Here is a 12273-nt window from a genome sequence, read left to right as displayed (position 1 = left end):
ATCATAAACTTTGGGATATGTGGGCATAATTTTTGGTACCAAATTATCACTAGCAACTGAAAAATTTGAAAACTGTTTAGTGTTACAATTCCCTATAGTTAGGGATCTTTGTATTTTAGTTTACTAAATGCTGTGGAGGAGTACTGGTAGAGAAGTGGGTTTATTATGTACTTTGATTGTCTACAAATAAGATCTGGATTTAGGTTGAGGTGGTGGAGGGTGTGGCTGGAGAAGAGGATCATCATGATGAACAGGAAGAACATGGGGAAGAAAACGCTGAGGCAGAGGGACAACACGACGAGCACGACGAAGACGGTATGCAGGTTATTTGAGAAATCATTCAGTATGAGGAAGTCGGGTGCTTTTAAGAGATTAATAGAGAGAAAAGTGTATTGGATGTGTAGTGAAATGTTCATCATATTTCTGCCAGGGGATTCTGTAGTATGTCAGAATTTGAGGAGGTAGCTATGTATATATGTAAACATACATATGTATACTTTTATATATTTACATGTAGAAAATAATTTATCCTCTTTCCTTTTTACCTTTTGGTTTACACTTTCTTCTTAAAAGGCTTTTAGAAATTAAAATAATCATAACCACGTAACATTTGAAAATTAGAGAAAAGGAAAACAAATAACCCATAATCCCACCCAGATGCTAAGTTTGTATATTTACTTTCAGTCCTCCCCTGTACTGCCCCATTCCCAAGCATGTCTTTTAGATATTGTATGTGTAAATTTCTTTTACTTTGTTTTTTGACTTTGGCCTTTTTGCTACGTAGTCATCATAACCATTCTTATTAGTAGCCATAGGATGGACTTTTGGGGATCAGCTTTATTGAGGTATATAATTGACATACAATAAACTGCACATGTTGAAAATGTATAACTTAATATGTTTTGACGTGTATGTGAAGTACAAAGGATACACATGTTTAACCTTCCCCTCTTGGAATCCCAATATGTAAAACAGATGAAAATGGAGCAGTGGAGCTACCAGAGCTCTGTCCACTGGCTGGAGCCCTCCTGCCTAACATTTTTTACCTAAGGCTATGCAGGCCAGATTTTGAATCTGTGTCTACAGTACCATAATTTACCTAGTCATTCTTCTGCTAAGCGGGCAGTCATGCATACTCTAGTAGTTATCACTTCTCTCTGCGCCCCCTTACGTACGATATTCTAGCTTATCAGCCTGACTTGATCCAGTGAGTTTGTACCTTTTCTTATTATTTAAATATATTTGCTAGGGAGTGACATGGAGCTGGACTTGTTAGCAGCAGCTGAAACAGAAAGTGACAGTGAAAGTAACCATAGCAACCAAGATAATGCTAGTGGGCGTAGAAGTGTTGTCACTGCAGCAACTGCTGGCTCAGAAGCAGGTATGTTACCTTCTCTTAGCAACTTTCTTGCTTATACTAAGGCTATGTGTGTAGAATTGGTTAAACTGTGCTCAGTATAATATGCACAGGGGTAGCTAACCCTTTTATTAACTTCATCCATTTCTCCATAGATATTAGTGAAGAAGATCATTATTTCAATGACTTTTATTTTTTTTTTTTGCTTTGAAAGGTTTTTAAATAGTGGATTATTTCTAAGGTTCATTTAAGAGTTCTAGTTAAACTATTTCAATGATGAGTTTTGTGGACTATTGGATACAGTCTGGCATTCTGTTTAATATGTATATTTTCCTGAATGAGGGGGTACACTGTAATTTTAGATATCAACAAACTCACAATGACTTTGATTTTAAAAATTAAAAACTTAGGTGCGAGCAGTGTTCCTGCCTTCTTTTCTGAAGATGATTCGCAATCAAATGACTCGAGTGATTCTGATAGCAGCAGTAGTCAGAGTGACGACATAGAACAGGAGACCTTTATGCTTGATGAGCCATTGGAGAGAACCACGAATAGCTCCCATGCCAACGGTGCTGCCCAAGCTCCCCGTTCCATGCAGTGGGCTGTCCGCAACACCCAACACCAGCGGGCAGCTAGCACAGCCCCTTCTAGCACATCCACACCAGCAGGCAAGTCTGTAAACTTGGTGTTCCTAAGGTTTAAAAATTATGCATGTTCCTCTAGAGAACAAATTAAATAATTTCAGAATAGTTCTTCATTGTTTTGCTGAGTTCAAATACAAAATTCCCTTCCCTAAAATTAGTGTGGTTTAAGAAAATGCTCATTTACCACATTTACTAATGTAATTGATCTTTTAGTTTATTTAAATATATACAGTGTTAGTGAAACAATTAGCAACTAACATTAGCTTATTGTGGTTGTCCTTTTTTTTTTTCCCTTATAGCAAGTTCAGCAGGTTTGATTTATATTGATCCTTCCAACTTACGCCGGAGTGGTACCATCAGCACGAGTGCTGCAGCTGCAGCAGCTGCTTTGGAAGCTAGCAATGCCAGCAGCTACTTAACATCTGCAAGCAGTTTAGCCAGGGCTTATAGCATTGTCATCAGACAAATCTCGGATTTGATGGGGCTTATTCCTAAGTATAATCACCTAGTATACTCTCAGATTCCAGCAGCTGTGAAATTGACTTACCAAGATGCAGTAAATTTACAGGTATGAAACCACTGCAAAGTTACTCATTCAAATATATTTTTTGGCTGTCTGTTATGAGAATTCCAGTATAATGGGAATTAATGTTACAAGTACTTAAATGTCTATATCATACTACTCTATCGAACTTAACTTTATCTGGATAGTTTTAACTGTTTTAGTTTGGTCTTTATAGAACTATGTAGAAGAAAAGCTTATTCCCACTTGGAACTGGATGGTCAGTATTATGGATTCTACTGAAGCTCAATTACGTTATGGTTCTGCATTAGCATCTGCTGGTGATCCGGGACATCCCAATCATCCTCTTCATGCTTCTCAGAACTCAGCTCGCAGAGAAAGGATGACTGCACGAGAAGAGGCTAGTTTACGAACGCTTGAAGGCAGACGGTATGAAATTCTTTGTTTATGCTTGTATGTTTAGACAGAACCCTTATAGCCTAGAAGTTTAGAGCTTTTTGATTGCTATTACATAAGACCTCACTCTGTTGTAAAGGAGGAAATACGTGCCTTGCATTACTTCTTTTACATTGTTGTGTAGTTGAAGCAAAATAAGTTATAATCTAAGCTATTTTTTAAAAATTCACTCATGTTGTAGTAATCTGATACTAAATTCTTCTCATTTTTGAAGTAGTTGGTCTACAGCCTTGTCTCATTCCCCAGGCGTCCCCCCCTTAAAAGGCATATATTCATAGAAAGACTTATTTTGACCATGATTAAATATGAATATACTTTGTACTTGGGAAGAAGAAAGTCTGTGTAATTACCTAAGCTGCTCTTTGGTTTCTAAAATCAATTTTCTTTTTCTATCTCCTCCAGCCTGTTGAATCATAATTAAAGTATATTTGTTTATGTATTTATTGTGTTCTTTCTATTCAGTTATAAAATGACCTTTTTCAGGACTAGAAATTAGCCCAAACATTGAAACTAGATTAGTGGCAGTGCTATCTAGTGAAAATGTCCCATCCCTGAAGTCGAAGTCCTAGAATTTGGTTCTAGCTTTGGCTCAGGCTAAACAACCTTGCTACTTTTGTTGGACCATAAATGGAGGAAAGACAAGGGTCTAGGAGACTGCTTAGGAAATTTAACAAGACTATGGTTGGAGTCTACAAGAGAAGTAATAGTTACCGAAGTAGGGCAGTGAAGGCCAGTGAGGAGAGAGCGCTGAAATCATACAAACAGAACTTAGGGCCGTGTTGGGGGATGGAGCAGGGAGGAGGCAGAATTGACATCTTGTGAATTTAGATTCTGAATAACTAATACGAAAATTAAACGAAAAATCTAGAGGAGTAGAGTGGACATACCTGCTTTTGAACATGCTGAGAACTGGGAGAGGATTTAGTGGAAATGTTTAGTATGCTTGGCAAAGAGACCTGGATTGGAGAGAAAGACTTGAGAGGCAGCAGCTTTCCTGTCCTAGGAAGCCTGCACCACCAGTAGACACCAGCCTTGTCTTCATTAGCCTAGTCACTACACCAGAGAACACAGATTTCTGAGAATAGGTTTTCATTGGAGACAGGGTTCCTTTTTCTCTCTTGCTCCCACTCTCACTCTGATATAATAGCTTTATTGAGATGTAGTTCATATACAGTTCACCCGTTTAAAGTATACAGTTCCATAGTTTTGAGTATGCTGTACAACCATCATCACAATTAATACTAGAATATTTTATTCGTTTCCACAAGAAGCCCCATACCTATTAGCAGTCACCTCCCGTTTTCCCCTACTTTCTAATCCTAAGCAACCACTGATGTACTCTCTGTCTCTATAGATTTGCCTATTCTGGACATTTCATATAATGGAATCATACAATATGTGGTTTCTTTTACCTAGCATAATGGTTTTAAGGTTCATCCATGTTTAGCATGTATCAATACATTATTTCCTAGTATTCCATGTTACATTTTGTTTTTCCATTCATAATTTGATGGACATTTGGGTTGTTTACACCATTTGACTATTATGAATAATGCTGCTATGAACAGATTGTGTACAGTTTTTTGTGTAGATGATGTGTTTTCAATTATCTTGGGTATATATCTAGTTGTGGAATTGCTGGATCATATGGTAACTCTCTTTAACCTTTTGAGGAACTGCCAGACTGTTTTCCAGTGTGACTGCACCATTTTACATTCCCAATAGCAGAGTATAAAGTTTCTAATTTCTCCACATCCTTGCCAACACCTGTTATTATATGTCTTTTGGATTACAGCCATCCTAGTGGGTATGAAGTGGTTTCTCATTGTGGTTTTGATTTACATTTCTGTAATGGCTGATGGTAATGAGCATCTTTTCATGTGCTTATTGGCCATTTGTGTATCTTTGGAGAAATGTCTATTTAGATGTTTTATACATTTTAATTGGCCTCTGTTTTTATTATTGAATTTTATGAGTTCTTTATATAGTCTGGATACAAGTTCCGTTCAGGTACAGGATTTGCAGAAATTATGCCCCATTCTGTGGATTGTCTTTTCATTTTCTTGAAAGTGTTCTTTGAAGGATGTAGGTTTTTTAATTTGGGTAAAGTCCAGTGCTCTTTATTTTCTTTTGTTGCTTGTGCCTTTGGTGTCATTTTAGGCACACTTTTAGGTTCTCACAGTGTGGTTCCCAGAATAGCAGGATCAAGATCACCTAAGAGCTTGTTAGAAATATAAATTTTGGGTCCTACCCTAACCCATTCTTACTGAAACTATAGAGGTGGGTCCAACAACCTCTTTTCACAAGCCCTCCAGGTGATTGTGGTGGACACTGAAGTTTGAGAACCATTGTCTCTGGGGAAGGAGTACCTTCTGCCAATCCAGAGGACACTGGAATTTCTTTCCTTTATAAATGTATACAGTACTGTAAATAATATACAGTGGTTATATTTCTAAGGCAGAGCCCAGGCGTAATGAGTTTTTATTTATGGATAGTCTCAGTTCCTAATTTTGCATATTTATAACAGTGGTAAATTTCACATTTGTGTTCTTTTTGTAAACATCTTCATTTCTTTTTACTCCTATAGACGTGCCACGTTGCTTAGTGCCCGTCAAGGAATGATGTCTGCTCGAGGCGACTTCCTAAATTATGCTCTGTCTTTAATGCGGTCTCATAATGATGAGCATTCTGACGTTCTTCCAGTTTTGGATGTTTGCTCATTGAAGCATGTGGCATATGTTTTTCAAGCCCTTATATATTGGATTAAAGCAATGAATCAGCAGACAACATTGGATACACCTCAGCTGGAACGCAAAAGGTAGCCATACCTTGCCATGAGATTGTTTTAAGAAATACTTGCTGTGGTCTCCATTAGTACATTGTCTGATTTTGGGAGTAAGGAGAACATTGTAAACAGGAACATTTCGTGTGGGCAGGTGGGCTTGAGTCCATCCAGCCGCTCTCCATAGCTACTCCTCACTTAAAACATGAAACCTAAGAATCCAGTTAAGCTTTATGCCTGAGGTAGTTTGTCCTGATCGTTTTATCATGTTTTCTATTAGAGTTTGTGTAAGCACTCACTATTTCTTGGTGTGATTAGCCTTTTGCTTCTGTTGAACCTATTTTGTAGTTGTAGTACATTTGGCTGATAAGCTCCCATTCCCAGAGTCTGAAACTTTATCCCAGTGTTTGAAATTGGTTAGATACTAAACTAACCTTTTCAGTATTTTTTGCATCACCATTGCTCCTGTTCATACAGCACAAAATACTTCATGTAAAATGACTCACTTGTCTTTTTAAAGGACACGAGAACTCTTGGAACTGGGTATTGATAATGAAGATTCAGAACATGAAAATGATGATGACACCAATCAAAGTTAGTGTACAGAAAATCTGCTAATCTACTTCAAGAAATGGCTGCCTCAGTATTTCCCCTTCAAGCTTTTTAACTTCATTATTTTCTGTCTGGGTGGGAATTTCTCTTTTCTTCTCTATGTCCCGTTTCTTGCATTTTCTGTCCATTTTTCCTTATATATCCTTGCATTAATTACTTCATAAATAAGGATGAGTTAAAGAAATATTATAAACTTTTCAACAGTTAATATTTTTTCTATTTTGACTTTGTATCTCTCCTTTGCATTTCTTTTAGTTTTATGTTTACCTTTATTCTTAAGTGTGTTGGTACTACATACATTAGAATAAAGTCTTAGCACAACCTTTGCTAATACTGATGCAAAATAGACTGAGTCAAGAAAATGGAAAATACCAGTTATAACTCCCTGTTTCATCAAAACTCAACAGTTAATGCAATAAAAAAGAAAGAAAATATTCCAAATTCAAGAAATTTGGGGATTTTCTCCACTCTTATTTGTAGCTTTCAGGTATAATTTCAAGTAGAATTAAAAATACTTTTCTAGTGGGGTCAAATAGTCTGCTTGCCTGTTTCTTATTATCACATAGTACTTTATTCAGGCCTGGGAAAGACAACTTAACTTTAACTGCTATTTTTTGAGAACCCAGCCATAGCTCACTGCTGTTTTCACAGCATACTGTAAGCACTGACAAAAGTTTTATTCCATTAATGGGAGTTGGTGCTGGTGTGCTGATTTCCTGTTGGGATGCATGAGTTGCCCAGACATTTCTCTGTTTATCTTCTTATAGAGGAATCAGAACTTAAAAGTAAGCAGATGCTCAAATTTTAGCCCCTTTTGTGGAGTCATCAGTGAGCCAGGTCCTGAACATGCTCAGGAAACTAGCTATATTCAGGTCTAAATCTCTAGAGAGAGAAGAGGTGGATGTGGGTAGTGTCTGTCCAATACAAAATGGAACAGTATTGGTTACTGCTAATATTTTTTGCAAGTTTTTATTGTGTTAAAATACACATAAATGAAATTTATCATTGTAACCATTTTAAACCAATATTTTGAATTACCACTTTAAAATATCAAAATTTTGGACTATCAACTTGTTTTGAGTGGCATTAAAATTTTATAAAGAAATAACAAGAATTTTGGATTGAGCAGATATAGATCCTTTTACCCTTCCCCAATAATTAATTTTTTTAAAAAACATTTTATCTCTTTATGTTTAGGTGCTACTTTGAATGATAAGGATGATGACTCTCTTCCCGCAGAAACTGGCCAAAACCATCCATTTTTCCGACGCTCTGACTCCATGACGTTCCTTGGGTGTATACCCCCAAATCCATTTGAAGTGCCTCTAGCTGAAGCCATCCCCTTGGCTGATCAGCCACATCTGTTGCAGGTGATTCACATAAACTAGCCTTAAGGTTTCTTTTTAGTTGAATTTACTTTTTTAAAGTGTTCAATGTAACTGTAATATTTTTATTAAAATTCCAGCCAAATGCTAGAAAGGAGGATCTTTTTGGCCGTCCAAGTCAGGGTCTTTATTCTTCATCTGCCAGTAGTGGAAAATGCTTAATGGAAGTTACAGTGGATAGAAACTGCCTTGAGGTAAGACAGTAAAAATCTTTGCAATATAATATTTGTGAGTTGAACTCTTATCCCAGCATCTCGTTTTTTTGGAAATGCATTCAGAATATTGTATTTACCCAAATAACAAAAGTATCAGAAATTCTTGCCTTATGACATAATTAAAGGAATTCTAATACTGTCATTAGTCTGCTTTGAGACTAACTTGCTGTGTTTGCCTGTTCCGGAGTTGATTGTTGTAATTCTGCTGAATATTTTAAATTTTTATACATATGAGCATATATAATATTGGCTTGTAACTTTTCTTTTTGAGTCTAGAATGGGAATAAAGTAATATTAATGATGATACCTAACATTTGTTGGATAATTCTATCTCCTGGGCACTGTCTCAATTAATCTTCACAACCATGTTGGGTAGAAAACATTATTATCCTGATTTTACGGGTAAGGCTTGGAGAGATTACATACATTTCACGTGGGAATGTCTGCTGTTATACAACTAGTGAAGTGACAGATCTAGTTTGTAGATGAAAGTCTGATTTGAGAGCCTGAAATTATACTGTGCTGTTTCTCCAGTGAAAAAGTGATAACACCATTTAAGAGCAGGCATATAGAAGACGTGTCCTTGAACAGACTTTTCTTTATTATCTAAGTGATAAAGGAGAATTTTATGCACATAAGACACTTAAGTAACCATAGATATTATAAAGATACCTTGAAAAGTTCTCTGAGGCTGCTCTGGTAAATGCACTGGAATTGGTGCTCATCCATGGGAATCAGATAGACAAGAAATAGATTGCATCTTTGTAGTTGAAGTGCCAGAAGGGAATTATTTAACTGCCATGTTATCTCTGTGGAGTATTAGTAAGTTGAAAAGGAAATCTAGTCAGTTTGTTTTTTAATATCTAACATTTAAATGTAAAAATTCATAGGTTCTTCCAACTAAAATGTCTTATGCTGCCAATTTGAAAAATGTAACGAACATGCAAAATCGGCAAAAAAAGGAAGGGGAAGAACAGAATGTGGTGCCAGAAGAAGCTGAGAGTTCAAAACCAGGGCCATCTGCTCACGATCTTGCTGCACAGTTGAAAAGCAGTTTACTCGCAGAAATAGGACTGACTGAAAGTGAAGGGCCACCTCTTACATCTTTCAGGTACTTGCTAAGCGAAGATAGTTTTTCTATGCTATTACTTTATGGCTATTATAATTTTTGTAAGAGTTTTTATTTAGAAAATTTATAATTTTATTTGTATATAAATAATAGGATGAAATATTATTTGTGTTTTCCTAGTTTCTAATCAGGTATTTAAATATTAGAGTTTTCTGGATTTTGTTTTTTTGTGACTGTTTTGTCATTGATTGGCATTCTGATTTCCTCCTCCTTTTACTGAAGAAATTCTGACTCTGTTTTTAACATTCAGTACTGAGTTAAAGTATATATCCCTGTCAAATTGCCAATTATACACTTGTTAGGAGCTCAGCTATGGGAGGGGAACATGTGAAAAAAAGAGCTTTATAGATTTGTGACTTTCACATTTGTTAGGGCTCACTCCTTTGCCAGGTTCACATTTAGTAAATCTCTTGCAAGTGGTAGGTTCTTTGCTTTCCCAGTAAAAATTTGCCTAGTATATACTGTGACTCAGTATGGCTGATCACCTAATGATTTGTTGAGTGTCTGCTTTATGCTGTATGATTTTTGTTTATGTAATATCAGATTTTTTTTTTCTTTTTAGTTTGCTTAGGAGGAGTTAAACTAGTTTAGGAAACTATATACATCTTGTGTACACAGTCTAACAACCATAAAAGGCAAGGAAGAATTAGGGACTGGGATGGCTCAAGCTTCCTAGAGACAATATGATTTGAGCTGAGATGGTTCGAATGTGTAGAAGCAGATAGATTGAAGGAGAGAAGAATTAGAGGTGGAGAGAAGAATTAGAGGTAGAGAGACAAGCTGTTATTCCTTCTGGCTAGTTGTTAAAAAGGGGGCTGAAGTAGAATATTGCCTTTGGGGATGAAAAGGAAACCATGGTTAGGAAAAGAAAACTTATGAAGGACTTGATCACTCTGGAGGGACCAAGGGAAGAATAAATTAAAATCTTTTCAAGTCCGTGCAGTAGGAAAATAGGTGGTACTATTGAAAGAAATCAGGAGGCATTGTTACTGTGGTGAAGAGGCCATATTCAGTTTCACCATGTTGAGTATGAGTTAAGTATGATTGAAGTGGATATATTTCACACAATGAAGTTCTGGTCGATTGTGAACTAAAGAGGGGTCTGGGAATCATCTAGTGGAGACAGACATTGGACTTCAAGGAGAGGAGGTAAAATTAAAGATGAAGATAGAAGCCAGCCTGGAGATGTATCCTTACGTAAAGGACAGAAGGAATAATGGAGTAAAAATAAGAAGTTCTCCAAGGAACGAATAGCTATAGAAAAGTTCTCCATTAGAGAGGATGTGGTTTTGAATTACTTAAGATCTCAGAATATTAAAAGACCAAGTAATTACTGTTATTGACCAAAAACCAGGAAATTTTTAGAGTTGCCTAAACTGCTTCCCCCTCTCCCCTTAAACTTATTACAGGCCACAATGTAGCTTCATGGGAATGGTCATTTCCCATGATATGCTGCTAGGACGTTGGCGCCTTTCTTTAGAACTGTTCGGCCGGGTATTCATGGAAGATGTTGGAGCAGAACCTGGATCAGTATGTATTTTGAGCACTTTACATTCTATTCTGCCTGATACGAACATATTTCAGAGGATAATTCTGTCATGCATTTGCTTTGTTGTTTTTTTTTTAAGATCCTAACTGAATTGGGTGGTTTCGAGGTAAAGGAATCAAAATTCCGTAGAGAAATGGAAAAACTGAGAAATCAGCAGTCAAGAGATTTATCACTAGAGGTAAAGGTATTTAGATTTTCTTATCCTATACGTATGGTATGCTATTTATATAAAATTTAAAAACAAATAACAGTTTTGTTTAGGGGATATATACTATGTAATTAAAAATTTAAAGAAAATAAATGGTAATCATCAAATTTAGAGTAATGGTTATCTCTGGCAGTTGGTTTCCTAACATCCTGTAATGATGAGCAATGGGTTTGTTCGTTTAAGCATCATTATGAACACATGGATTAAAACTGTTTGGATGTGCTTCATTTCATTGATGCTCAAATTATCTTTTCTGTGGCTAGTGAGAGTCCAATCTTTGACAACTTCCTTACGTTTTGATATGTCTCATTTTCTGTTATTTTCTGTCACAGACCTTAAATCAGCCATTTCTTCAAGAAGCCCTGCTTCCTTTTAGCAGGAAATTGTATTTTGAGATTATAATCTGGGTTCTAGGTTGCTCACTGCCTGTTGGGTTTGTCATTGTTTCTAGGCCTTTTAGTAGGAAATACTCCTTTAAAAAAGGAAGAAGAAAATTATCTCATGAGTTCATACTGATATTCCTAATTCAAATTCAAGATTTAGGACCACAAGTTTGTTTTATTTTCACCTTTTAGTCTTTACTTCCTTTCTTCTGAACTGAATAATATCCAGCTTCCCAGCAACACTGATAAAGTTACTCATTTGCTTTTATCCCACAGCATGTATACAATAGTCTTAGAATCATAACATCAACACCACTACCAACAAAATGATTATTGAAAATAGCTTAAGATTTATTTGCAGTTTTTGTTCTTAGAGCATATCCAACTGGAGATGTACAGTCAAACTACGTTGTTTAAAGTCACTTGAAATAATTCCTTTTGTGTGGTTTTGCTACCTACCATCTCATCTCCACACAATTAGGGCCTTTCAGTTCATTTTGCTTTCACTTTTTAGGGATTGCTCTCTCCTTTTTTTGACTTTGTTATGTTTCATAATTAATGTAATATATCTACAGCTGCAAGGTCAACTCTAGAGAAGAAGGTTGTATTCAGAGAAATCTAATTTCCATTCCTGTCTCTTTTACTTTGTATTCCCCCTGCCCCCTTTCGGGTTTTTGTTTGTTTTTGTTTTTATTTAATTTCCCTCCCACTTTTCAAAAAATATATAATCCTGTGTGTGTGTATTCATTACGCATCTCTCTCCCCCACTCCCACCCTGAGCATGCTATTATACATTTTACTCCATCTTGCTTTTCCAAGTTAACAGTATATCCTAGAGAGAAAGCCATGGCTATATATAGAGAGAGATGTTCTGCCTTCCTTTTTTCCAGCTACCTAGTGTTAGCACCACATTTTATGGCTGTATCAGTTTTTTTCCACCGGTTTCCTATTGATAGACATTTGGGTTTGTTTCCAGTCTTTTGCTGTTACAGATAGAGATGTGATGAATAGCCTTATGTGTGTTTCTGTA

The 12273-nt window shown here is 36.2% G+C and overlaps 1 protein-coding gene across 7 annotated transcripts in view; it reads left to right on the top strand.

Moving 5' to 3' along the window:
• Window positions 1–12273, top strand: part of UBR5 (ubiquitin protein ligase E3 component n-recognin 5) — a 139284-nt gene that overhangs the window by 109855 nt on the left and 17156 nt on the right. For 3 of the 7 annotated variants that reach the window (XM_081258172.1, XM_081258169.1, XM_081258167.1), the window contains exons 36-47: window positions 204–315; window positions 1250–1381; window positions 1768–2025; window positions 2301–2569; window positions 2742–2953; window positions 5568–5798; window positions 6283–6356; window positions 7572–7744; window positions 7840–7953; window positions 8865–9085; window positions 10513–10633; window positions 10732–10836. In XM_081258172.1, the coding sequence (XP_081114298.1) occupies window positions 204–315; window positions 1250–1381; window positions 1768–2025; window positions 2301–2569; window positions 2742–2953; window positions 5568–5798; window positions 6283–6356; window positions 7572–7744; window positions 7840–7953; window positions 8865–9085; window positions 10513–10633; window positions 10732–10836 (2022 nt within the window). Of the gene's footprint in view, window positions 1–203; window positions 316–1249; window positions 1382–1767; window positions 2030–2300; window positions 2570–2741; window positions 2954–5567; window positions 5799–6282; window positions 6357–7571; window positions 7745–7839; window positions 7954–8864; window positions 9086–10512; window positions 10634–10731; window positions 10837–12273 lie in introns of all 7 variants that reach the window. The other 4 variants (XM_081258173.1, XM_081258170.1, XM_081258171.1 and 1 more) reach the window with 3 other exon arrangements.

Source organism: Mesoplodon bidens (genome assembly GCF_964165515.1).
Source record: "Mesoplodon bidens genome assembly, chromosome: 16".
Taxonomy (NCBI): domain Eukaryota; kingdom Metazoa; phylum Chordata; class Mammalia; order Artiodactyla; family Ziphiidae; genus Mesoplodon; species Mesoplodon bidens.
The sequence above is the reverse complement of the archived record's forward strand: the minus strand, read 5'-3'. Positions and strand labels throughout refer to the sequence as shown.